At 44.6% G+C, this 27,547-nt stretch overlaps 1 protein-coding gene and 8 non-coding genes across 11 annotated transcripts in view; all 9 read right to left on the reverse strand.

Moving 5' to 3' along the window:
- Positions 1-934: 934 nt before the first annotated feature.
- On the reverse strand, positions 935-1,008 carry trnai-aau (transfer RNA isoleucine (anticodon AAU)). Its single transcript has one exon. It is a non-coding gene; the product is annotated as a tRNA-Ile (tRNA).
- A 583-nt stretch (positions 1,009-1,591) lies between these two features.
- LOC134343142 (5S ribosomal RNA) lies at positions 1,592-1,710 on the reverse strand. Its single transcript, XR_010017185.1, has one exon. It is a non-coding gene; the product is annotated as a 5S ribosomal RNA (ribosomal RNA).
- Positions 1,711-2,795: 1,085 nt separating this feature from the next.
- Positions 2,796-2,869, reverse strand: trnai-aau (transfer RNA isoleucine (anticodon AAU)). Its single transcript has one exon. It is a non-coding gene; the product is annotated as a tRNA-Ile (tRNA).
- A 511-nt stretch (positions 2,870-3,380) lies between these two features.
- On the reverse strand, positions 3,381-3,499 carry LOC134343143 (5S ribosomal RNA). The gene has a single exon (XR_010017186.1). It is a non-coding gene; the product is annotated as a 5S ribosomal RNA (ribosomal RNA).
- Positions 3,500-4,736: 1,237 nt separating this feature from the next.
- trnai-aau (transfer RNA isoleucine (anticodon AAU)) lies at positions 4,737-4,815 on the reverse strand. The gene has a single exon. It is a non-coding gene; the product is annotated as a tRNA-Ile (tRNA).
- A 509-nt stretch (positions 4,816-5,324) lies between these two features.
- On the reverse strand, positions 5,325-5,443 carry LOC134343144 (5S ribosomal RNA). Its single transcript, XR_010017187.1, has one exon. It is a non-coding gene; the product is annotated as a 5S ribosomal RNA (ribosomal RNA).
- Positions 5,444-7,022: 1,579 nt separating this feature from the next.
- On the reverse strand, positions 7,023-7,141 carry LOC134343145 (5S ribosomal RNA). Its single transcript, XR_010017188.1, has one exon. It is a non-coding gene; the product is annotated as a 5S ribosomal RNA (ribosomal RNA).
- A 1,508-nt stretch (positions 7,142-8,649) lies between these two features.
- Positions 8,650-8,768, reverse strand: LOC134343147 (5S ribosomal RNA). The gene has a single exon (XR_010017190.1). It is a non-coding gene; the product is annotated as a 5S ribosomal RNA (ribosomal RNA).
- A 2,344-nt stretch (positions 8,769-11,112) lies between these two features.
- amd1 (adenosylmethionine decarboxylase 1) overlaps positions 11,113-27,547 on the reverse strand; it is a 29,929-nt gene continuing 13,494 nt past the window's right edge. For all 3 annotated transcript variants that reach the window (XM_063040754.1, XM_063040755.1, XM_063040756.1), the window contains 8 exons: positions 25,694-25,780; positions 20,480-20,606; positions 19,137-19,239; positions 18,061-18,103; positions 17,500-17,644; positions 17,329-17,421; positions 15,366-15,521; positions 11,113-12,805 (listed from right to left, as the gene is read on the reverse strand). In XM_063040754.1, the coding sequence (XP_062896824.1) occupies positions 12,665-12,805; positions 15,366-15,521; positions 17,329-17,421; positions 17,500-17,644; positions 18,061-18,103; positions 19,137-19,239; positions 20,480-20,606; positions 25,694-25,780 (895 nt within the window). In that variant the 3' untranslated portion in view covers positions 11,113-12,664. The remainder of the gene's footprint in view (positions 12,806-15,365; positions 15,522-17,328; positions 17,422-17,499; positions 17,645-18,060; positions 18,104-19,136; positions 19,240-20,479; positions 20,607-25,693; positions 25,781-27,547) is intronic.

Consider the following 27,547-nt stretch of genomic DNA (forward strand, 5'->3'; position numbering starts at 1 on the left):
GCCTACCAGTGAAGAGATCGCACCCGCTCCAGCCGAGCTATTTAAGACCACCTCAGCTTTGGCAAGCCCGCCGGCCCAGGGGATCACAGCTCCTTTTCTTCGCTTACTTCGGAAGGGAACTTAGAAACTTGTCAGACCGCCGGCACTAGATGCTGCGGTGACAAACCGATCTGACAAATTTTATCCAGGAGGCGAACAGGAATGGTCATGAGCGAGAGGCGCTGGACGCTGTCGACCGGCAGTCGAGCCAGGCCTTTGCAAACGTCCCACCTCTTCAAGCAGGTTCTTTCGCTTGATGAGGCATTCAGCGCCAGGTCCTGAATTGGATTTCACATCGCCTTGGCGGCACAAGACAGGCAGTGGCAGTTTCGTGGCTCTGCGTCTGTTCGAGCTTCGATCTCATTGCAATCTATCAAATATTGAAAGGCCGAGATAGGATGCATGTGCTGAGGATGTTTCCTGCCGCAGGCATGTGCAGCAGCTGAGGCCTCAGCCTCAGTCAGACGTCTCTTTGGAACAGAGTTGAGGAGTACGTTAAGAGAGGCTGGTGGATATGCGAAATTGATTGCCACGGACGCCTAGCGATACAATGTCGGTGGGTATGTTTCAGGCGAACGTTGATGGCTTCCTGATCAGCAACGGCTTCAAGTAGAGAGGGTGGCATAATTAACCGTCCCAAGGTGGGTGCAAAAGTGCCTCATTCATTCAGTCCCATGTCTCATGCTGCTGCAGGGCGGGAGAATGGCAGCTGCGCACGGACTAGATGGGCCGAAGGGCCTGCTCACTCTGTCAGCGCAACTGGCTGCCGGCCAGCACAGCCACCGCTGCCAGAGAAGTGCAACTGCGCCAAAAGTGGCTGGACCAAAGGATAGTGGACGACGGAAGCACCTTCTACAGAGTCGTGCACAGAGCCCGGGCCGGCTAAGGGAATGCGTGGACAGTATGGGGATCGAACCCACGACCTTGGCGTTATTAGCACCACGCTCTGACCAACTGAGCTAACCGTCCTCGCCTGGCTGGGGCGCGGCTACCTATTGCCAGTCCGGCGGCCTGCAGATGAACGGGCTGGTCCGACTCAGCCATGACAAGCTCTTGAGAGCAGCTTGTGCCGCACAGGGCCAGCCGGCTTGGCCGCGCGAAGCAGCTGCGCCTTTGGTGATGCCTGCTCAGGTGGCAAAGGCAGAGCCAAAGCTGAGAATGGGCGCTGTTGGCAAGCGCAGGACACAGCGCAAGCAAACTTGTGCCCTTGCATCTGCTTGCCTGCCTGCCTGTCTGAGAGTGAGAGCCGGCAGAAGCACACTGCCGAAGCGCGGCTGTCAGGTCGAGGTGATGAAGCATGCTGCTAAGCGAGCCGGTAGCCGAGCAGAAGCAGATTCTTGTGCCTTGACAGCAGAGTGCTTGCGTTTGCAGGCTGACTGGCGATCGGAGAGCGCAGAGTGTGTGTGTGTGTGTGTGTGTGTGTGTGTGTGTGTGTGTGTGTGTGTGTGAGAGAGAGAGAGAGAGAGAGAGAGAGAGAGAGAGAGAGAGAGAGAGAGAGAGAGAAAAGAAAAAGACAGCACCTCCTGGTGGGGCAGTTGGGCAGAGGAGCAAAAGCCTACGGCACCTGGTATTCCCAGGCGGTCTCCCATCCAAGTACTAACCAGGCCTGAGCCTGCTTAGCTTCCGAGATCAGACGAGATCGGGCGTTTTCAGGCTAGTATGGCCGTAGGCACCAGTGCACCGCTCCTCTCCGCACTTGAGCGGCATGCAGCCACTCTCAGCTTGCTCCCACGCTGCTCGTCCTCTCTTACAGTCCTCTGCCTTCGCCCCTTCACTCACACCCTACACTCTCCCCTCCCGTTTTCACCTCTCCTCTCTCACCCGTCCTCCTCACCATTCACTGGCCACTCCGCTGCTTGCTGCTGACATCACTAGCCACCTCACAATCAGTGCTCCTACCCGCACCCCCACACCCCACAAACGCAGACCTCTCGCTGCCCAGGCCGCCACTGCGCTGGCCTGACGGCCGCCGCATCTCTCTTTCCCCTTCATTCGCTTTTACTCTACCTTCTGCCTACCAGTGAAGAGATCGCACCCGCTCCAGCCGAGCTATTTAAGACCACCTCAGCTTTGGCAAGCCCGCCGGCCCAGGGGATCACAGCTCCTTTTCTTCGCTTACTTCGGAAGGGAACTTAGAAACTTGTCAGACCGCCGGCACTAGATGCTGCGGTGACAAACCGATCTGACAAATTTTATCCAGGAGGCGAACAGGAATGGTCATGAGCGAGAGGCGCTGGACGCTGTCGACCGGCAGTCGAGCCAGGCCTTTGCAAACGTCCCACCTCTTCAAGCAGGTTCTTTCGCTTGATGAGGCATTCAGCGCCAGGTCCTGAATTGGATTTCACATCGCCTTGGCGGCACAAGACAGGCAGTGGCAGTTTCGTGCCTCTGCATCTGTACGAGCTAGGATGCTTCGATTTGGAAAGCGAATCGTCGAAATGGTGGGTGTAAATCAGCGTCATGTCATTCACTCCGATGTCTCATGCTGCCAGGTGCGCAGAGAATAACAGCTGGGCACTCAGTTCATTCAGTCCCATGTCTCATGCTGCTGCAGGGGAGAGAATGGCAGCTGCGCACGGACTAGATGGGCCGAAGGGCCTGCTCACTCTGTCAGCGCAACTGGCTGCCGGCCAGCACAGCCACCGCTGCCAGAGAAGTGCAACTGCGCCAAAAGTGGCTGGACCAAAGGATAGTGGACGACGGAAGCATCTTCTACAGAGTCGTGCACAGAGCCCGGGCCGGCTAAAGGGAATGCGTGGACAGTATGGGGATCGAACCCACGACCTTGGCGTTATTAGCACCACGCTCTGACCAACTGAGCTAACCGTCCTCGCCTGGCTGGGGCGCGGCTACCTATTGCCAGTCCGGCGGCCTGCAGATGAACGGGCTGGTCCGACTCAGCCATGACAAGCTCTTGAGAGCAGCTTGTGCCGCACAGGGCCAGCCGGCTTGGCCGCGCGAAGCAGCTGCGCCTTTGGTGATGCCTGCTCAGGTGGCAAAGGCGGAGCCGAAGCTGAGAATGGGCGCTGTTCGCAAGCGCAGGACACAGCGCAAGCAAGCTTGGGTGCCCTTGCGTCTGGCTGCCTGACTGTCTGAGAGTGAGAGCCGGCAGCAGCTCGCTGCCGAAGCGCGGCTGTCAGGGCCAGGTGATGAAGCATGCTGCTAAGCGAGCCGGCAGCCGAGCAGAAGCAGATTCTTGTGCTTTGACAGCAGAGTGCTTGCGTTTGCAGGCTGAGTGGCAAATCGGAGAGCGCAGAGTGTATGACTGAGAGAGAGAGAGAGAGAGAGAGAGAAAGAAAAGGACAGCACCTCCTGGTGGGGCAGCTGGGCAGAGGAGCAAAAGCCTACGGCACCTGGTATTCCCAGGCGGTCTCCCATCCAAGTACTAACCAGGCCTGAGCCTGCTTAGCTTCCGAGATCAGACGAGATCGGGCGTTTTCAGGCTAGTATGGCCGTAGGCACCAGTGCACCGCTCCTCTCCGCACTTGAGCGGCATGCAGCCACTCTCAGCTTGCTCCCACGCTGCTCCTCCTCTCTTACAGTCCTCTGCCTTCGCCCCTTCACTCACACCCTACACTCTCCCCTCCCGTTTTCACCTCTCCTCTCTCACCCGTCCTCCTCACCATTCACTGGCCACTCCGCTGCTTGCTGCTGACATCACTAGCCACCTCACAATCAGTGCTCCTACCCGCACCCCCACACCCCACAAACGCAGACCTCCGCCCCAGCCGCCACTGCGCTGGCCCACGGCCGCCGCATCTCTCTTTCCCCTTCATTCGCTTTTACTCTACCTTCTGCCTACCAGTGAAGAGATCGCACCCGCTCCAGCCGAGCTATTTAAGACCACCTCAGCTTTGGCAAGCCCGCCGGCCCAGGGGATCACAGCTCCTTTTCTTCCCCTACTTCGGAAGGGAACTTAGAAACTTGTCAGACCGCCGGCACTAGATGCTGCGGTGACAAACCAATCTGACAAATGTTATCGATGAGGCGAACGCCAATGGTCATGAGCGAGAGGCGCTGGACGCTGTCGACCGGCAGTCGAGCCAGGCCTTTGCAAACGTCCCACCTGATCAAGGAGGTTCTTTGCTTGATGAGGCATTCAGCGCCAGGTCCTGAATTGGATTTCACATCGCCTTGGCGCCACAAGACAGGCAGTGGCAAGCTTCGATCTCATTGCAATCTATCAAATATTGAAAGGCCGAGATAGGATGCATGTGCTGAGGATGTTTCCTGCCGCAGGCATGTGCAGCAGCTGAGGCCTCAGCCTCAGTAGACGTCTCTTTGGAACAGAGTTGAGGAGTAGTCGTTAAGAGAGGCTGGTGGATATGCGAAATTGAACGGACGCCTAGCGATACAATGTCGGTGGGTATGTTTCAGGCGAACGTTGATGGCTTCCTGATCAGCAACGGCTTCAAGTAGAGAGGGTGGCATAATTAACCGTCCCAAGGTGGGTGCAAAAGTGCCTCATTCATTCAGTCCCATGTCTCATGCTGCTGCAGGGCGCAGAGAATAACAGCTGGGCACGGGAGAGATGGGCCGAAGGGCCTGCTCCTCTGTCAGCGCAACTGGCTGCCGGCCAGCACAGCCACCGCTGCCAGAGAAGTGCAACTGCGCCAAAAGTGGCTGGACCAAAGGATAGTGGACGACGGAAGCACCTTCTACAGAGTCGTGCACAGAGCCCGGGCCGGCTAAGGGAATGCGTGCAGCTGGGGATCGAACCCACGACCTTGGCGTTATTAGCACCACGCTCTGACCAACTGAGCTAACCGTCCTCGCCTGGCTGGGGCGCGGCTACCTATTGCCAGTCCGGCGGCCTGCAGATGAACGGGCTGGTCCGACTCAGCCATGACAAGCTCTTGAGAGCAGCTTGTGCCGCACAGGGCCAGCCGGCTTGGCCGCGGGAAGCAGCTGCCGCCTTTGGTGATGCCTGCTCAGGTGGCAAAGGCGGAGCCGAAGCTGAGAATGGGCGCTGTTGGCAAGCGCAGGACACAGCGCAAGCAAGCTTGGGTGCCCTTGCATCTGGCTGCCTGACTGTCTGAGAGTGAGAGCCGGCAGAAGCTCGCTGCCGAAGCGCGGCTGTCAGGGCCAGGTGATGAAGCATGCTGCTAAGCGCAGCCGGTAGCCGAGCAGAAGCAGATTCTTGTGCTTTGACAGCAGAGTGCTTGCGTTTGCAGGCTGAGTGGCAAACGGAGAGCGCAGAGTGTATGTGGAGAGAGAGAGAGAGAGAGAGAGAAGAGAGAAGAAGGACAGCACCTCCTGGTGGGGCAGCTGGGCAGAGGAGCAAAAGCCTACGGCACCTGGTATTCCCAGGCGGTCTCCCATCCAAGTACTAACCAGGCCTGAGCCTGCTTAGCTTCCGAGATCAGACGAGATCGGGCGTTTTCAGGCTAGTATGGCCGTAGGCACCAGTGCACCGCTCCTCTCCGCACTTGAGCGGCATGCAGCCACTCTCAGCTTGCTCCCACGCTGCTCGTCCTCTCTTACAGTCCTCTGCCTTCGCCCCTTCACTCACACCCTACACTCTCCCCTCCCGTTTTCACCTCTCCTCTCTCACCCGTCCTCCTCACCATTCACTGGCCACTCCGCTGCTTGCTGCTGACATCACTAGCCACCTCACAATCAGTGCTCCTACCCGCACCCCCACACCCCACAAACGCAGACCTCTCGCTGCCCAGGCCGCCACTGCGCTGGCCCTGAGGCCGCCGCATCTCTCTTCCCCTTCATTCGCTTTTACTCTACCTTCTGCCTGCCAGTGAAGAGATCGCACCCGCTCCAGCCTAGCTATTTAAGACCACCTCAGCTTTGGCAAGCCCGCCGGCCCAGGGGATCACAGCTCCTTTTCTTCCCCTCCTTCGGAAGGGAACTTAGAAACTTGTCAGACCGCCGGCACGAGATGCTGCGGTGACAAACCAATCTGACAAATTTTATCGATGACGCGAACGCCAATGGTCATGAGCGAGAGGCGCTGGACGCTGTCGACCGGCAGTCGAGCCAGGCCTTTGCAAACGTCCCACATGATCAAGGATGTTCTATTGCTTGATGAGGCATTCAGCGCCAGGTCCTGAATTGGATTGCACATCGCCTTGGCGCCACAAGACAGGCAATGGTACTTTCCTGCCTCTGCATCTGTACGAGCTTATTGCAATCTCATTTGGAAAGCGAATGTTTCCTGCCGCAGGCATGTGCAGCAGCTGAGGCCTCAATCAGACGTCTCTTTGGAACAGAGTTGAGGAGTAGTCGTTAAGAGAGGGGTGTAAATCAGCGTCATTCATTCACTCCGATGTCTCATGCTGCTGCGGAGCGCAGAGAATAACAGCTGGGCACGGGAGAGTTGGGCAAAAGGGCCTGCTCCTCTGCTGGCTGCAGGGCAATCTGTCAGCACAACTGCCTGCCGGCCAGCACCGCCACCCCTGGTCTACATTAGCCTGCCAGAGAGGTGCAGCTGCGCCAGAAGTGGCTGGACCAAAGGAAGGACGCATCTTCTACAGAGTCATGCTCAGACTAAGGGAATGCCAGTATGGCGATCGAATCCACCACCTTGCTCGCGGGAAGCAGCTGCCGCCTTTGGTGATGGCGTCTCAGGTGGCAAAGGCAGAGCCAAAGCTGAGAATGGGCGCTGTTGGCAAGCGCAGGACACAGCGCAAGCAAACTTGTGCCCTTGCATCTGCTTGCCTGCCTGCCTGTCTGAGAGTGAGAGCCGGCAGAAGCACACTGCCGAAGCGCGGCTGTCAGGTCGAGGTGATGAAGCATGCTGCTAAGCGAGCCGGTAGCCGAGCAGAAGCAGATTCTTGTGCCTTGACAGCAGAGTGCTTGCGTTTGCAGGCTGACTGGCGATCGGAGAGCGCAGAGTGTGTGTGTGTGTGTGTGTGTTGTGTGTGTGGTGTGTGTGTGTGTGTGGAGGATGAGAGAGAGGAGAGAGAGAGAGAGAGAGAGAAAAGAAAAAGACAGCACCTCCTGGTGGGGCAGTTGGGCAGAGGAGCAAAAGCCTACGGCACCTGGTATTCCCAGGCGGTCTCCCATCCAAGTACTAACCAGGCCTGAGCCTGCTTAGCTTCCGAGATCAGACGAGATCGGGCGTTTTCAGGCTAGTATGGCCGTAGGCACCAGTGCACCGCTCCTCTCCGCACTTGAGCGGCATGCAGCCACTCTCAGCTTGCTCCCACGCTGCTCGTCCTCTCTTACAGTCCTCTGCCTTCGCCCCTTCACTCACACCCTACACTCTCCCCTCCCGTTTTCACCTCTCCTCTCTCACCCGTCCTCCTCACCATTCACTGGCCACTCCGCTGCTTGCTGCTGACATCACTAGCCACCTCACAATCAGTGCTCCTACCCGCACCCCCACACCCCACAAACGCAGACCTCTCGCTGCCCAGGCCGCCACTGCGCTGGCCCTGACGGCCGCCGCATCTCTCTGTCCCCTTCATTCGCTTTTACTCTACCTTCTGCCTGCCAGTGAAGAGATCGCACCCGCTCCAGCCGAGCTATTTAAGACCACCTCAGCTTTGGCAAGCCCGCCGGCCCAGGGGATCACAGCTCCTTTTCTTCCCCTCCTTCGGAAGGGAACTTAGAAACTTGCTAGACCGCCGGCACGAGATGCTGCGGTGACAAACCAATCTGACAAATGTTATCGATGACGCGAACGCCAATGGTCATGAGCGAGAGGCGCTGGACGCTGTCGACCGGCAGTCGAGCCAGGCCTTTGCAAACGTCCCACATGATCAAGGATGTTCTATTGCTTGATGAGGCATTCAGCGCCAGGTCCTGAATTGGATTGCACATCGCCTTGGCGCCACAAGACAGGCAATGGTACTTTCCTGCCTCTGCATCTGTACGAGCTTAGATCTCATTTGGAAAGCGAATCGTCGAATGGTGGGTGTAAATCAGCGTCATTCATTCACTCCGATGTCTCATGCTGCTGCGGAGCGCAGAGAATAACAGCTGGGCACGGGAGAGTTGGGCCGAAGGGCCTGCTCCTCTGCTGGAGCAATCTGTCAGCACAACTGCCTGCCGGCCAGCACCGCCACCCCTGGTCTACATTAGCCTGCCAGAGAGGTGCAGCTGCGCCAGAAGTGGCTGGACCAAAGGACGCATCTTCTACAGAGTCATGCTCAGACCCAGTATGGCGATCGAATCCACCACCTTGCTCGCGGGAAGCAGCTGCCGCCTTTGGTGATGGCGTCTCAGGTGGCAAAGGCAGAGCCAAAGCTGAGAATGGGCGCTGTTGGCAAGCGCAGGACACAGCGCAAGCAAACTTGTGCCCTTGCATCTGCTTGCCTGCCTGCCTGTCTGAGAGTGAGAGCCGGCAGAAGCACACTGCCGAAGCGCGGCTGTCAGGTCGAGGTGATGAAGCATGCTGCTAAGCGAGCCGGTAGCCGAGCAGAAGCAGATTCTTGTGCCTTGACAGCAGAGTGCTTGCGTTTGCAGGCTGACTGGCGATCGGAGAGCGCAGAGTGTGTGTGTGTGTGTGTGTGTGTGTGTGTGTGTGTGTGTGTGTGTGTGTGTGTGTGTGTGGAGAGAGAGAGAGAGAGAGAGAGAGAGAGAGAGAGAGAGAGAGAGAGAGAAAAGAAAAAGACAGCACCTCCTGGTGGGGCAGTTGGGCAGAGGAGCAAAAGCCTACGGCACCTGGTATTCCCAGGCGGTCTCCCATCCAAGTACTAACCAGGCCTGAGCCTGCTTAGCTTCCGAGATCAGACGAGATCGGGCGTTTTCAGGCTAGTATGGCCGTAGGCACCAGTGCACCGCTCCTCTCCGCACTTGAGCGGCATGCAGCCACTCTCAGCTTGCTCCCACGCTGCTCGTCCTCTCTTACAGTCCTCTGCCTTCGCCCCTTCACTCACACCCTACACTCTCCCCTCCCGTTTTCACCTCTCCTCTCTCACCCGTCCTCCTCACCATTCACTGGCCACTCCGCTGCTTGCTGCTGACATCACTAGCCACCTCACAATCAGTGCTCCTACCCGCACCCCCACACCCCACAAACGCAGACCTCTCGCTGCCCAGGCCGCCACTGCGCTGGCCCTGACGGCCGCCGCATCTCTCTTTTCCCCTTTATTCGCTTTTACTCTACCTTCTGCCTGCCAGTGAAGAGATCGCACCCGCTCCAGCCTAGTTATTTAAGACCACCTCAGCTTTGGCAAGCCCGCCGGCCCATGGGATCACAGATCCTTTTCTTCACTTACTTCGGAAGGGAACTTAGAAACTTGCCAGACCGTCGGCACGAGATGCTGCGGTGACAAACCAATCTGACAAATTTTATCGTGGACGCGAACAGGAATGGTCAGGAGCGAGAGGCGCTGGACGCTGTCGACCGGCAGTCGAGCCAGGCCTTTGCAAACGTCCCACCTATTCAAGGAGGTTCTGTCGCTTGATGAGGTATTCAGCGCCAGGTCCTGAATTGGATTGCACATCGCCTTGGCGACTCAAGACAGGCAATGGTACTTTCCTGCCTCTGCATCTGTACGAGCTTCGATTTCATTGAAAGTGAATCTTCTCCTGTGGTCTTTTTACAACTGTGAAGCTGAGCTGTAATTCCCATGATTATTGTTATTATTTTTCGCCACAAGGGAATAACATATATCACCCTCCGATCTTTTGAAATTAATGTTAACTAGGCAATGTCATTACCAATAGTACCGAAGAATCTTCCCTCAATTAATATCCCCTCCCTCCAGTCCGCGGGACGTATCTATCCTAATGTTTTTCAAGAATTGCAGCGTATCTTTTCTCCTTACCATCAACATGATCCAGTTTTTAGCTTGTTCCACGCTGTCCTCACATACATGAAGCTTCCTCTCACTGATGAATGCTGTGTTCATTAACGGACCTCCCTACATTCTTCATCCTTTATCCCCGATCAGTCTCGCTTCTCTCTACTCATTCCGTTTACGCACATGTAAAATGCTTTGGGATTTTCCTTAATCCTGCATGCCAAGGCCTTCTCATTTCCACTTCTCGGTCTCCCAATTCCATTCTTCAGCTTCTTCCTGGCTACGAGATAATTTTCAAGAGCCCTGTCTGATCCTTGCTTCCTGAACCCCAAGTTGTTTTTTTCTTGGCTTGAATTTCTTTACCTCTTGTGAACTATGGCTCCTTCACCCTTCAAAATCTGCACCTCTGCAACTGGATCCTTTACTTCCTCTTTGGGAAAGCAGTTAGTGCAGATTAGAAATAACATCTCCTTGCTGACAGCGAACACTGTTTTTCTTTAAGGTTGCTGGTTTAGCCCACTGCTCGGTTCTCTCGCCACCGACTACCATGTGGCTCGGCTTAGCTCAAACACCACGGGCAAATTTATCAATGACCACTGTTGTACCATCAGATGGTGTACAGGAATGATAGATCAACTGGCTGTGTTGAGTCACAACAGCTTGCACATCATTAAGACCAAGAACTGATTGTGGACTTCAGTGATGGGGAATTCACAGGAACACACACCAGTCTCCAACAAGCAATTAAGCAGATATTACAACATTTGAACGTTTCCTGGGTGTCAGCATTTCTGAAGATCACTCCTCGGTCCAACATATTAGTGCAATTATGAAGACACCACAGTGGCTACATTTCATTAGCTTGAGGAGACTTGCTATGTCACCAAAGACTCATTAATTTCTACAGCTGTAGAATGTAGAGCATTATAACTGGTTGCATCACCTTCTGGTATTCAGGGGTTACTGCACAGGATTACAGAAAGCTGCAGTTTTGCAAAACTCAGCCAGCTCCATCATTGGCACCAGCCTCCCCAGCATTTAGGACATCTTCACCCCTCTTCTCTGATATTATGTCTGAGGATTGAGTTCAAGAGCTCTGAGGTAATGTTGGAGCTCCATAAAACCCTGATTAGACTATACTTGGAATATTATGTTCAGTTCTTGTCATCTCATTTTTTAAAAATGTGGAAGCACATCTTACAATAGGTTGAGCAAGCTAGGGTTTTTCCTCTTCGGCTCACCCATTTCTCATATTTCAGCTTTAATTTCACAATTTCCACATGGATGAAAGGCTAATGTGGAGATTTCTATGGTACAGTCAGACAGAAGAGAAACAGTAGGTTAAAAACTCAAGCATACCCAAATGAAATTAGTAGATCTCATAAATCTTAAAATTTATTGATGCTTCTTGTAGTACAGTTGAAAGATTTCAGAACTTGAATTAAATATTTAAACATGGCATTAAAATTTTAATGGCGCCAAAATTTCCCCTCAACAGGTACGAGGTAAAGTAGCAACAAGTAAATATATTCATCTTTCAGTGTACTGGCAACTGTTAGACAACTATTTTTTTCAAAACAAGTGGTAAAGTTAGCCAAACACCGCAATGTATACAGCAGCTCATAAATGGAATCAAATGGTTTGATAACTTAAGGCTTGAGGATGTGCTCACAATTAAGGTTGAATATTCTTTTCAATTTCACAAAAATGATTGGTCCACATGAGAGCTCACCATCTTTATGGATCATTTTTCTATGCCAAACCAAACCATTGTAAAGCTAGTTTTAATAAAACTGAAACCTCACCCTTTGAAGTGTTGTCATCACAGCATTTAACTAACAACCAGATTTTTGAAAAAATTAGTTTATAACGATTTATAAACAGCAAGCAAACCAAAATTACATCGCTCATATTTAAGAGACAAATACCACATCATATACTCAAGTTCCAAACAAATTTGAGCTAAAAGAAGTTGGCCCAAAGCAGATCAGTGGCAATCAGCCAAAACCATTGTAAGCAAATATTATCTGATCATGCCTTTTGGGCATATTTTTGGTACTCATGTTCATATTAACTGGATACAATTTTAAAATAAAAAAAGTTGTACCAAGTGATAAAGAAAAAAAAGTTCTTGGATTATTTTCCTAATTAATAATGGGCTTAATCAAAAATTTATAAAATGTTACAAGTATTATTACAAGTTATACAATATCTGTTTAATTAAGGAGCTCACAGAAGATAGTTGGAGGTGATCCCTGACATGCTTAAAATAAACATGTTCAGCATCTTTTCAGTCAATTAAACAGGTGATTAAAAACAGCGTGCAGCAAATTTTCAGCTTAAATCAATCTTACCCAGGTAAAATGATAAAATCGAATAAGCACCAATAGCAAAAATCTACCATAAATTACAACTTAATCCAATTTGTGAAAACATCCCAGTGTAGAGCATGCATAGAAAATTGATCAACAGCTGGAAACAGATTTAAGAAAATTGGAGTGAAAGGAAACTGAACAAATTGCTAAGCATGCCAGGGATCACATCTAATGAGGACGAAAACCTTGTCTGTGGAGAAGTTTTGGCGTCACTTGTAGAAAACCTACACCCCACACTTTTCTAAGTTTGCAATTGTTATATAACTGTAACCAATAAGCACTGAACTGTTCTACATGCACTTCAATACCACAGCAAGAATGGCTTAGCAAACCTAAACAGAGAAAAGAGCATTCATGCAAGATATCAATTTTGTTACAATAACTGTTACATTTCAAACTTGACACAACTCTAAGATTACATATTGGGCCTACAAAATTGTTAGAACAGTGGCAGTGTGAAGTTTGGCCCTTGCTACCCTGAACTAGAGAACTCCCACAAGTTTCTTTGCACATTTTCTTCTTACGTTTTTTCATCTTTGCTATTCAACTCTGCTGTCGTTGACAATGCTTGACATAACTAGTGAAGACAAAGTTGTAATCATTGAACTGGGCAAACTGGCGATCAAGGCGCTTGAACCCTTCAATCTTCTGGGGAGAAGAAAATGAACTGCGACATTTGGAGTTCTGTGGAGAAGAGAGAATTATTATGCACTAAAAGAAAATGTTTGAGTTTATTATTTACCCACACAGAACATTGTTCTATTAAATGCTGAGTAAGAATCCCAAAGGATAGAAGTTGACCAGCATCAATAATAAAGAATTAAGAAACCTTTAAGACCTGCATACCATAAGAAATATCAGAGCAAGGCCATCAGCCTCAGAGCCATAGAAGGATCAGATTCTTCAGCAAATCAAGTTACTGATTACTGTTGATCACAAAGCCCCCATTCATTACACACCAATCCTACTCCAAATGTTGTTGGCAGAATCTCACGGCAATGATCAAAGAGATTAGTGGAGTCACAACAACTACTTCAGGCACAACATCAGCAAGATTAAGGAAATAATTATAGACTTCAGAAGTCAGGAGAACACAAGCCATCACTGAAGCATGAGCAGCTTCAAATTCCTAGGTGTGAACATCTCAGAGGATCTATCTTGGATCCAAGACATTGATGCAATCACAAAAGGCATGTTAGTGGCTCTACTTCTTCAGGAGTTTGAGGAGTTATGTCCGTCATCAAAAATATTTAAAAATTCTATAGATTTAGAGTGGAGACCATTCTGACTGTTTGCCTAACCACCTAGTATGGAAGCTCCAATCCAGAGAATTGCAAGAGGCTGCAGAGGGTTTATAGACTCAGCTAAGTCCCTCACAGGAACAACCCTCCACATAATTAAGCACACAGAGGCAGCATCTCAAAACACTGGCATCACCATCAGGAACAAGCCCCCGTTATCATCAGGGAAGAGGTACAGGAGCCTGAAAGTGCATACTGAATGATTCTGAAACTGCTTCCCCTCCATGATCAGACTTTTGAATGGCCCATGAACACTACCTCAGTCCTTCTGGTTGCAAAATTTATGTAATTAATAGTTTGTCCTTTAAAGCAGCTAGAAAAGAACAATGTACTTTCCCAGCCTCTGGATAGAAAATTATAAAATTTCACTGCTAAAAGAAAGTTTTTTTTAAGCTAACACCTGAGGATTGTGATCACGATTCTAGATATTGCAGCCAGGGGAAAACATCTATGCTGACAAGTCCTATTGGAATTTTGATCATTTCATTGAGATCATTTCTAATTCTTCCAGAGCATGGGTCCAAAATATGCAGTTTTCCCCATTTGTGTTTAAAGAGTCTAGTTCTGATGCAACAAACAAAATTGCTGGAGGAACAGAATGTCAGGCAACATCTATGAATAGAAATTGACAGACTTTTCAGTTGACTACTAAAATACGGACCATGTTTCTCCTTCTATCACCTTCTCTAGCAGCATTTTGCAGATACTCACCACTGTCTGGAAGAAAGCTGGAGGGGCAGGAGGACTTGGACTATTCAGAGTGGGAAAGTGGGAGATGGAAAACAGTGTAGGGAAGTGTATGGTCATGCACTTTTGTAGAAAGAATAAAGGCACAAACTATTTTCAAAACAGTGACCAAATTCATAACTCAGAGGTACAAAGAGAGTTGGGAGTCCTTGTGCAAGATTCCCTAAAGATTAGCCTGCAGATTGAGTGGGTGGTAAGAAAGGCAAATGCAATATTAGCATTTATTTCGAAAGGAAAAGAATACAAGATGCTGAAACTTTATAAGGCATTGGTCAGACCACATTTGGAGTATTGAGGAGGTTTAAGGGAATGATCATGGGATTAATGTAAGAGGAGTGTATGATAGCTCTGGGCCTGTACTTATTGGAATTTAGAATAATAAAAGGAGATTATATTGAAATCTACTGAATATTGAGAGGCCTGGATAGAGTGGATGTACCCAAAAGATAGTGTGTTTCAGACCGGAGTTGCAGAGGAATTTCTTTCGCCAAGTGGTGGTAAATCTGTGGAATTTATTGTCATGAACAGCTGCGGCAGCCAAGTTATTTGGCATAGTGGGGAGATCGGTTAATGAGGGCAAAGGTTATGGGGAGAAGGAAGAACAGGGTTGATGAGGAAAATAAATCAGCCCTGATCAAATAGTAAAGCAAAAAATTAACAGGGCAAATGGCTCAATTCTCCCCCTGTATTTTACAGCCTAAAAAGGTCACTCAAGATCCCTTACTCCTCACCCTAAAATTATGTCCTCTAGTTTTACTATCTTCGATATTGGGAATAGTTTCCTGCAATCTTCCATATCTACATTCCTGCAAAACCTGTGGTGTACAAAAGACCATTTGTTAAAATTGCTGGCAAGCCATAACTTTGTGGATATTGATGCACAACCTAAATTTTATGCCCATTTCTGCATTCTCATAGCATTTCAATACAGTGGCTACTAAATCACACAAAGGAGAGTAAAAGGTAGGCCAAGCTGATAAGGATGGCATGCTTCCTTCGTCAAACAGTAATTTCCATTCGGTTTTACTTGTACCAATTTTGTTTCCCAAAATTTTAAAAAAATGAATGAATTTCAACTCCTCAAACTGCACAGGCAAGATTTCATGACCCCTCTCACTCCAATCCCTACCTTTATTCCATCCGTGTTCAACCTATTGTTAACAACTTTGGTTTTGCAGAAAGACGTGGAATCTTACCTGGTTAACAAAAAGGGTCGTAACAAATTTCCCTGGCTTAAAGATATCAACAATTTTATTGATTAGGTCATCATAGGAAGTCTGGGCCAGGTTAGTCTCAAAACTAACATAGGAAAAGTCTTGTTCTGGGGTAATGTGAATTGTCCAGTAAGTTCCCTATTAAAAAGAAACATAATGTCAATTATAAACTTTTAAAAAATATTTAGTGGATTCCAAAATATTTTCCAATCATCAATATATTGAGATCACTAAATCTGATCTGGTACATACTTGCTGCAGAAGATGATGCAACAGATTTTGTTTCAGGTTTGTTTGAGGTTTCACTAAGTTGCCAAACCCAAACATTTCTTGCTTTACTTTTAGAATTCAAGTTTGAAACCTTCCTAGACATTTGTCCAAGACTCAAAACCTACATTCTTGTCATCCAAACAGCAAGGAAAAAAATCATGCATGGGATGATTTAAAATTTGTTATTATAACAAGAAATGTGTCGATTGCATTTCCAAGGAAATGGCAACTAATCAGGACAAGATGGCTTGAACTGAGTTCTCTCTGGAGAAGAGAAAATGAATGAGAGCTGAAGTGTAAAAAGGATGCAAATTTTCTAAGGCAAGGAAAATTGTTGGAAGCACCCGCCCTGCAAGGGAAACTGTCAATTTAGCAATTTCTATAGCACATGGCATCAGCAGTCTTATCAAACCACCAGCAGAAACAACTAGGTGGAGAACTTAACATTTAAAAACTGAACATACCCCAGAATTGTGTTTGGCCACATTAAGTGTAATTGAATTTTAAAAGGGTTACTAAGCAGTACTTACTGCTCAATGATTCTAGCTTTAAAATGCTAATTTTATAGAACTGGACTGTAATTCCTTCAAATGTCTCAAAACAATACATTACCATTTAACAAAGGTTTGCTTTTTCAGTTGCTACCCAACATGCATATTTCAATTTTTTATTTTGCACATTTCATTAGATACCATGTTAAGAATTGTGTTTAAAACCTGTGAGAATTGTTTGAAGGAGCTTGATAACATTAAGGACTGTTGCATTTTGGTAATAGGCCCCAGAACTGACACTGAAGTGCACTCATATTGAAAGAAAAAACTCAATGGCCAGGTCTTGTAATCAGTTTTAAGGGAAGGAGAGCTCTTAGAACAAACTACAATTCTTGCAAGATCTTCATTGGTTTTTGGCAGGTCAGCACAAACACCTACCAAGGAGAGTCAGTTGATCTGCAATTCAGATATTACCTGTCAGCAATCACAATTCAGATCAACCACAGAAAGGAACAGGAGATACATTACACTTAACCTCACAACGTGCAGCACACAAAAAATGCTGAAGGGACTCAGTTGGTCCTAGCATTTAGGAAGAGAAAAAGTTACTATTTTGGGCCAAAACCCTTCATCAGAACTGGAAAGAGGACGGAAGTCAGAAGTAAAGGGTAGGGGGAAGGGAGAAGCACAAGCTGACAGGTAATAGGTAAATCCAACTGACAGGGGGCAAATAGATGGGAATGTGGAAATGAGAGAAATTACGAGGTGACCATGAAAGAGGAAAAGAACTGTTTTTGTTTCCTTTCAGCTTCCCTGCAATCTGACTACATAATTTGTTTGATGTCTGGGGTAATTGGCTAACTTATGGAATGCAAGATGTCTATATCACAATGGATATGAGCCACAATTTCATTACTTTTGGTGAATTTAGCTTTTTTTGGGAAAATATCATGGCATTCTCATTCTTTAAGCTGTTAATCCTAAAGGCACAAAAAGGTACACCTTAGAAACAACTTGTCACCTCACACACCTGCCAATAAAATGGGTACACAACTGCACTGGTGACTGGGAATTTTGAAAGACAACAACGAAACCAGGTGTTTTTTGTTGGGGTGATGAGAGAGAAGAAAGGAAACAAGAGATAAAGAGAATCAGACATTTTGTAACACAGGGCACATACTTACATCCACTTTCATTCCATTCATTGAATAGCCACAAGGATCAAACAATGTGGCATCAATCACTGAACCTGGTATCAGGTCACGAATTCCACTCATCTGGGAAAAAAAAGCCATATTTAAGATCTTGTGCATTTTCTTAAAGTCCATACTATTTTACGTCAATTTAATACATACTCGAGTGACATCATTTACAGTAACACCATCTTTCATGAAGAACTGGTCCATGACAGCTGGATCAAGCTCGCTCATCAGAACCTCGAGTGTTTGATCTGGCTGTTTGATCCCACTATCCTCTGGCACATCCAGAGTGTAAAGATACCTGAACCAAATGAATGACAATATTAATATTACATTTCACAAATGGTAAACATTGTAAAATGAGTTTAGAGCATTCAACAATTAGGTTGCTATTGAAACGATCTTAAAAACCCAAAACTGGGGTTTGGTATTTACTAGAATGAAACTAAACTGAAGCTCTGAAGTATAACAATACAGCAACGACTCAGCTATAGCTGGTGTTCACTCATAATCAAGGAATTAAACTACTAACTGAAATGCCAGAGTGAAATTTAACTAAATTTGTTCTTGTCTTGTCCTTCTGTTTGCTTTGACATGTGCCAAAATTAAAATTTCATTTATATAAAATTATGAAGGCTATTAATTTTAGCATTTAAACTAGATCATAAGCCCATACATACAATTCAGAAAAAGCAATATATAATAAAAACAGCTTACCAGCAATCAGAATTCATACGTCCCATGCAATAGGCTGCCCCATCTGGTAATGAAGAAGCGCCATTAGGGATGGTTCTTTTGTGAAGTTTTTTTTTAAATTTAAAAAATGCAAAATTTACTGGCTACAGCTAGACCCGAAATGCTACACATGACTAATATGCGATTACTGTTTAATCTGTGATGCCCATTGTGGAGAAATGAAGAGATTACAGTCATGCCAAAAACCAAAGGTTATTTTCCTATTTAGTTACCTACCATGCTGAGAGGAAGAACAAACCAGCTTGGGGTAGCTGTGAGTTTAAAATCTTGAAGGAAAGCTAGGGATGGAAATATCTTCAATGAAGTAGAATTGTGTTTAAAATCAATGAGCTGAAACCTTCCCCCTCCCTCAGGGAAGCTGCCCAGCCTGAGTATTTCTAGCACTTGCTGTTTAACTTCAGTTCAGAAACCTGACATCAAGCAATCAGCCCTCAAAATACAAATGGTTCATGGCTCTCTGAAGAGACAAGATAATGGCACAAAATAAGCTATAGTGAGAAACAATATAAAGATAAAGTGAATACAGTTTGGCACGGATCTCTTCATTTAGATTTTAAATTCCCTTTTTGCTAGAAGGGTCAAATACAAATTTCCAGTACACATGGGTCAACTCAATTGTTTCCCTTTTCAGCACCCAGCGACCAAGGATTTGTTTGGGAAATGAAACAGCATCACACTGGTATGGCTAGGTATACATGATTCTGCATCCAAGGAGATCAATGGTTTGTGAATCACTGATGATAACAGTGGCTGCTTAAAACTGGAAGAATTATATGATATTAAGCACTGCTCTCTTCACATACATAAACTGGTGCTGCCACCTAGCCTGGCTTTATTAATTCTGTCACATCTTTGTTTGTGTACATGTGATCTGTAACAATTCATTTAGAAATTCAATTATTCTCATATCTATGATTTCTTGATCACTTCAGTCATTGGTATCCAATAGCCCTTTTCTCAAGTGCAAAGTATATGATTACCAAGAACCATTTAGGCTTTAAATTGTGAAACTTGCACTTCAGCTGATCTGAACTTACTTGGAAAAATCATATCTAGAAATTCCACTTCCTCCTGAAAGTTCCTATGTGGGTATTCCTGATGTGCTGGCTTCACAAAGTTTTTACGGGAATAGAAGAAATCCTGCATTTAAAAGAGAATATATACTAAAGCTTTACATTAAATGGAAAAAATACAATGCATTAAAGTTACTAATCGAAGTCCAACTCTTTTAGCATATCATTTGTTTGCTTTAATGCTGAAGAAATCAACTAATAGTTCGAGTAGATTTTATCGGAACCCAGAAATTGGGAGAAGGCTGAGAAGAGAAGAAAGGATCTGCTATGATTGAATGGCAGAGCAGACTTGATGGGCCAAATGGCCTAATTCTGCTATGTCATGGTCTAAATCTGCCCCAGTTATATCACCGAACAGTACATTTTACATCCATAAAACTGAACCAAAATGTTGCTAGTCAACATTACAGAAATAAAAATGCAGATAACAGTAGTCACATAATTATCGAACTGTTGAAATTTTTTTTAATGGGTTTCGTTTCCTTGAGAACAAACCCTGTATATCACCCCATCTGGCTGGTCTTGAGATAATATTGTCCTAACTGCCTTTTGAGGTAACCTTGTAAGGTGAACTAAGGTTTATCAAACAACAACTAGCTAGGTTGACTTTTCATAGAAACACCTGATTCAAGAAAATATTTAAAACTTTTTTGTATAAAAATCCGTAAACTATTTTCACCTGTTACAAAATAAGATTGTCTTTCAGCTTTTAAATTATTTGTACCAGCTAATTACATTGCAGTCATCACATCTTCAGATCCTTCTTTGAAGGGTACCTTGGATAAGCACAGAACATATATCCCTTAAATCTGCTTGTAATTGAAGATTTTAAGGCGGCAAATCAATAATACATACCCATTTAAAATGAAAATGGTCTGCCTTTTGAGAATTTACCAATGTCAGCAGTATTTCAAACAGAAATCCTGGTTACTGTCAGGATCTTACAGAATAGAGATTACCAAGCCTTTTTGCTACACTGTACTACAGACATGCTTTTACCCCGTGGATCCTTCATTGCCTGTTCTTCACTTGGACTCTAAACACTGACAGAAACAATTTGTTCATGTAAATTGGCACCCTTCACCAACCAGCGCCCATCTTTGGACCAAAGGTAGGGGTGGGGATTGGAGGCAATCTGAAAATGCAAATTCAATGTAGCATGCAAATATCAGGATATATACAATTCTGAATGTGAAACATTTCAGCAAACTTCACATTCAGATTCTAATTTTAAAACTAAATCAAACATTGATTCTATTGTTAAATCTAGCATGGATACAAAGCCTAGATACAAAGTTTGAAGTTACCTGAATGGAATCAAAGCCGCAGTACTCACGAGCAAGATCCAAAAGGGGCACCAGTGCTTGCAGTAAGAGGGTGGTACCACATGTCTTCAAAATGAAACGTCTCTTGGAGACAAACATGCTACTCTCACTGTAAAACAAAGCTCAATATTACCCCACTTTCAAAAATGGCATTGTTATTCTTTAAAAAGCTTAGAATTGACAATTTATACTACAGACTCCAATGCAAATCAGAATTTGTGGTGGATACTGACATTTTACATTGCATTAAATTAAAGGAAGATACTCAACTGATCATTATTTTTCTATTTCCTGTAAGAGCCAAGAATGAGTTGTGTTCATAAACTAAATTTTTGTTAGTATTAATAACAATCGTCAATCGCCTCTGATCTGAGCCGACATTTACATTTACCGGTGGCACCTAATTAATTAGATTGTTTATTTCGGCTTTTTTTTTCTTGAAGATGTGCTGGGTGCGTCCCAGCTACCGCTGCACCCCTGCAGAGTTTGCGGATCGGTATCGGTCCGCAGCCTGGAGGTTGGGGACCACTGCACCACCCTAACCTCCAATGACTCACCCTAACACAACATCATCACTGTGCTCGGCGCTGTCTTCCAGATTCCGGTAAATGATACTACACTGTACATACATTATTTCTACTTTATACAGGTTGTGTATTTTTGTGTTATTTGGTATGATTTGGCAGCTTCGTAGCTTAAAGGTTACTGCAGAGAGTGTTTCTGCCAAGAACGCTTGTGTGAGATTTTCGCTACGGTGGACAGTACGGGAATGATTGTAGAAAAGTATTTCTACTTTATATAGGCTGTGTATTTATCATATCATTCCTGCTTTTACTATATGTTACTGTTATTTTAGGTTTTATGTATTATTTGGCATGATTTGGTAGGTTTTTTTTTGGGTCTGCGAACGCTCAAAAATTTTTCCCATGTGAATAAATGGTAATTGCATCTTCACTTTACGACATTCCCGCTTACGAACTGTTTCATAGGTACGCTCTACCTTCAGATGGCGGGGAAACCTGTAATACCCAATATCCAAGTCTCCAGAATCACTATCACTGGCATACATTGTGAAATTTGTTGTCATTGCAGCAGCAGTATAAGGCAACACGTAATAGAAAGAAAGAAAGACACGCAACAGAAAGAAAGCGCGCGCGCACACACACACGTAAAAATAAATATATATATTCATATTTAGAAATCGGATGGCAGAGAGGAAGAAGTTGTTCCTGAATTGTTGAGTGTGTGCCTTCAGGTTTCAGTAATTCCTTACCGATGGTAGCAAGAACACGACATGACCTGGGTGATAGGGATCCTTAATGATGGACGCCACCTTTTTGAGGCACCACTCTCTGAAGATGTACTAGATACTACAGAGGCTAGTGTGCATGACGCAGTTGACTTAAGTTTCAACTCACTGCAGCTTATTCCAATCCTGTGCAGTAGCCACCCCCATACCAGAGTGATGCAGCCAGTTAGAATGCTCCCCACAGCACCTCTGTAAAAATTTTCGAGTGTCTTTGGTGACATTGCTCACTCTTTCCAGTTCTGATATCTCAATGAGGACTGGTATATTCCTACAAAGACAGAAATCTTTCAATATTTGCTAAGTTTCAATGAGACCCCCCCCCACACCCTTCTGAACGTCATTGCGTACAGACCCTGAGACATCAAATCCTTCACATAGGTTAAACCTCTCAATCCCAGAATCATCTCTGTGAACTGATTGTGTTGCCATAAATACTAACCAAAAAAAAAGCAAAAAGGTTTGGAAATCAACCCCTCTGGACCCTTTCCCAAGCCTGCATATCCTTTCTTGGATAAGAGGCCAAAATCCACTAACTACTAAAGTCATAAGAGGACATTGAGATTCCAGTGATGAGGTATTTCAAAACAAAGGTTAAGACCTTTCATCGTTTTAGGTCAAAAAAGTTAAGTGTCATACTCCAACCAAATAAACACTCCTGACACTTGATTTTCTAACTAACTACCGAGCAGAAAAATGCTGGAAAGAAAGGTTTCAAACCTATTTCACCCATTACTCTGCATTACTGGACAACATACATGATTCATAACCAGAAAATTAATTATACATTGGAAATTTTCAGCATGCAAAAGTGGCATTTGCAACCCCACTGCCAGTTAGTAAACAAGCCTGACAGACTAGGAAAATACAAGATTCAAATCAATCGGCACTGTAAACAATTACTTTAATTAGTCCTGACTGCAGTTAATTGTACATCCGAATCAAGATTCAAACTTCTATTTTTGAATGCAAAAATCAGAAAAAGTCAGTTGTACATGTTAGGGATGAAAACAGTTTTGGAGTTAACTTGGCAAGCAAAATTAAATGAACAAGAGGAGGATTTAAGGTGGATTGTTTAAGCTCACACATGCTATACTTTCCTAGTGAAGGTTAGGAAAAATCAGTTATCTGGATGACAAAAAAAATCAAAGTAGAAAAAAAGATCAAATGGCTGATGCCAGACTCCTGACAATGTTCAGAAGGGATGTAAAGGAGGACATGGGGGAAAGAGTGGGCATGCATGTGTACGTCTCTATGAGTGTGCAAGAGAGTACATGAGAGAAAGACAAAAAGAGCACGAGGAAAGAGTCAATGTCTTGCAAAAAGCTTTCAATGGGAGTATGAACACGAGCTGGGTTGCATACATTCAGGGGTGGTACCCAGAAACCAGGAAACGTTACACCATGTTGAAATGGTAGAGGAATAAACCTAGTAATTATAGACCAATTTAGGTGTGGGTCAAGTTCTCAAAATAACCACTTACTTGGATAACTATTCAGTTAAAGACCAGCATGAAATAGTTGAAAGTAATTTCCAGGTAACCTGATAGTTCTTTGTTCAAGAAAGAAAATTGTTCATTCAGCAAGCCGCCGTGTGGTTTCTATGGAATTCCAAATCTCGGTACACAGGGCACAATATATAACAACGGTGATGGCTACGCAGTACCTCCAAGGTGCCCCACCATTCAACAAGATCTTCAACATATTCCCACCCTAGATGCACTTCGTTTGATTCCTTTAATTAGAAAATGATCGATCGCCACTTTGAATACTATCAATGGTTGATTGAGCCATCACAGTCCTGAATTGAGAATTACAAAGGCTTAACCACGCTGTAAATGGGGAAAAAATTCCTTTATTTCAAATAATCCTAATAGGGGTGGGCCTATCAGCTGGGGAGGGGGTACATTCACTTAATTGATCTAAATTCTAGAACTTTCAGAGATGTGGGAGTATACGCTCAGTATTAGGTATGACTTGTACCTAATAAAGAGGCTAACAAAGCATGTTCATGGTCTTCTGCTGCTGTAGCCCATCCATTTCAGGATTTGACATATTGTGTTCAGAGATGGCATTCTGCACATCATTGTTGTAATGCATAGCTATTGGAGTTGCTGTCACCTTCCTGTCAGCTTGAAACAGCTTGGCCATCCTCCTCTGATCTCTCATTAACAAGGCATTTTTGCCCACAAAACTGCTGCCCATTGGTCATTTTGTGTTTTTATTTTTCACAACATTCTCTGTCAACTGCAGACTTCTGCGTGAAAATCCCAAGAGATCAGCAGCTTGAGATACTCAAACCGCTCTGTCTGGCACCAATCATTCCACGATCACTTAGATCACATTTCCAAACAGCAGCTGAACCTCGACAACAGCTGCATGGTTTATGCATTGAGCTGCTGCCACACGATTGGTCGATTAGAGAATTGCATTAACAAGCAGGTGCACCTCAGTGACCTAATAAACCATGCACATTACATAGCTCTGTGAATGTGATGGAGTGGTTAAAAATAGTACATCTAGTTTTATAATGAGAGCAAAAAAGATCACAATGAACATTGATAAAATACTTTGCGTCAGTCTTTTGGAAAGATGTAAAGGAATTAGAAAGCCGGCACAAGAGATTTACTGGAATAATTCAAATAACAAAAATGTTAGGTACATGTACAGACTGAAAAATCAAGGTTGTTCTGCCTAGAACAGAAGAGGGCAAACGGATCTAATTGAGGTATTTAAAATCATGAATACAGACTGGAATACTCCTACATATGGGATCAGGAAACAGGTAACATAGAATGAACTTAATTTAAGTCCCAAAAGCACTTATATTAGACACAGCAAAATAATTAGAGCTTGGATTGCCCTACCCTAATGGTGAAAATTTGGTTTAGTTATAGCAAAGTGGATCTGTAAAGGCATCTGAAACAAAAGGATTTACAAGGCTTTGGGAAGAGCTGCTTTATACTCTGAGATGGCACACAACTGAACATTCCCCCAATTCTCCAACACCGCTGAAAAAAAAATCAGAAGTTCTTAAACAGATGAAAACAGGGAACTGTTTGTGCCTAGCAGGCGCAAACTAAAAACTTCATTTTTACAAATACCACTAATAATCAAAATGCCCACACCCCAATTATGACAGATACACAAAATACAAATGAAAACCAATATTAAAAGCCTATAATTGCTTATAAACACTAAACACAAATCATATTTAATTGTACCATTAAATTCTGGGCGCACCAAATTCTCCTCTAACAATTGCAGCACTCATGGTATCAACGAATTGCAATGCAAATTTATTACAAATAGGAAGAACTGACTCAGATATAACTATTTTATACTTTCCAATGTATTTCTAAAGCTTAGACTACATCCTAGAAGAATGAGTTCCTAGGTATTACCAATAGTTCAACATGCCAAACATTTTTTCTGAACTCAAGAACATAATTGTGAAGAGATTATCAGTCAGAGCTGCTCCATCATGCTGAGACAGAATTGACAACACTGAAGTGATACTGCAAGGAAACAGGCCATTCAGCCCACATTTACACCCACTAATGAACATTTGTATTAATCCTATCTTCTAGAACTTGCCTTACACAATTTAAGTGTTCATCTAGAAACCACAAAAGAGATCAACAAACTCCACTACTCAAGTACTCTGGGCGAAAAAGGACCCCTCAGATTCGTCTAAATTATTTAGCTCTTACCCTAAACAGGCACATCTTATTTTTATATACCTCTAACAACAGGGAGGTTTCCTATAGCCTACTCTACCTATAACCTTCAATTTCAAAACAGTACTCAAATGAAACGGTGTTCAATATATTAAAAACTACAGAAAACTTGCTCAAAAATATGTTCCAAATATTAAAAAACACCAAATACCTGAGTATATAGGCTTCCTGCCTGTCTGTCTTTGTCACACTTATGATCAAACAATGCACATTTTCCAACAGCTTGTCCCACTCAAACCTGGAAGAAGAAGTAGTTTTTATTAGTCTTAAATAATATTAAATGATCATTTTTACATTACACAAATCAGTCCCCAATACATTTCACATGCCAAAACATGTTACATTTCAAACTAAGCATTCCATAGTTAAAATTTACACAAGCAGTCTGAGCAGAAGCCTTCTCTTCAGTACAAAATGTCACAGGCAGATGCAGATATTGTAGCCATCCATCATAGTTCTACGCAAATCTGATTTACTCTTCTCAGATTTATGTTTTACCTCCTCTGCCAAGTGTTTCCTTTTGTTACGTGAAGAATTTACACTGTTCAACATAAACGGAACAACGTATGAACCCTTAAAATGGACATCACTTTAGTAATATGGTTTATATGTTTTCATTGTTTATTTGTTATGATTTCATCACTAGTTCCTCTTTCTTGAGATCATGAGTAAGCTTGATCATATGATGCACTCTGGGCAGCTTCCAGACATACTACCCTTCACCAGTGCACATAAAGCTTTGAAAACCGATTGCCACCTCTGCACTCAAACAACTTAGCATATACAACTTGGTTTTGAAACACTGGGTTTCAAAATAATTTCTACTCATATGAGGTCATGTTAGTACATCACTCTGATGGATTTTCCTGGAATGTGGCAATCCCAAAATTTGGGTCACTATGGTCAAGGGGGTGCAATAATTATGTATTAATTTGTAAAAACTGATCACCTTCATAAAAAATGTTAGTAAATCAAAATAAATAAAGTCTGACAAAGGGTCTTCAAAACTGAAATGTTAACTTTCTCTGCTGTCTTAGGTTTAAAGATATTCAGATCAGTTTTGATTCTGAAATTTACAAATTCATATTTGAAAGCTGTTTACTTTCAGCACTACAACTGTGCTACCAAAATCTAAATAATCGTGCATTCCACATAAATCAGAATGCTTCAGTAATTCAACATTTGGTACAGCAATTACAAAGCTGAGATTTCACCAAGTGCTACATAGCTATAGATCACACCAGGGCTCTGTAAAAAATGGGATAAAGGCCAATAAAATCTATAAGCCTACTCTTCCCCTTTACAATTGTCACTTATTTTCATAGTCCCTGGGCTTCTGACTGTGTGACCTGGAGACAAATGATCTGCTATATTAAAGTTTGATATATGTACATTCATTCTTTCCTACAAAGTCTCTCTCCCCCCATCCCACCACCACTTACTCTTAGCAGTATTGAGCATTTTTGCTAGTTACAAAACTAAGGAGGAATGGTTTTGAATGATTTTCTGATGTATGGACAAAAATCAACACAAGGATAAATTTGACCCAAGGACTACTGTAAAAACAGACTCCTTTCATCACCTTGGATGATATTTAACCAAATACTGCGTTTAATGGCAAAACTACCAATTTGAGACTGACAATTTGTCCCACAAGTCTTTGAACATTTCTGTAAATGGTATTCTGTAAATACCATTTACAGAAAGGCCAAAGGTCCTTTCCAATAGAACTGCTTCTGAAGTTCACGCTTGGCCCCCTTCTAGCCTGTATTTCCCCCTCCAGTCCTATCCCTCCCCCAGCAGAAATAAATTTCTAAATAACAAACATTCCTGAATAGCAATTTGGTAAACTTTGTTGGGTCAAATGGCCAGATCTTGCCAAAAACTTGCTAAAGTTCCACATTATGTAAATTTTAATCACATTAATTTATCTGTTTGTATAATTTCTTAATTTAACATGAAGTCCAGGTATAATTCAAATACAAGGAACAGCAGCAATAGCCCA

Source organism: Mobula hypostoma, chromosome 2 (assembly GCF_963921235.1).
Source record: "Mobula hypostoma chromosome 2, sMobHyp1.1, whole genome shotgun sequence".
In the NCBI taxonomy this organism is placed as follows: domain Eukaryota; kingdom Metazoa; phylum Chordata; class Chondrichthyes; order Myliobatiformes; family Myliobatidae; genus Mobula; species Mobula hypostoma.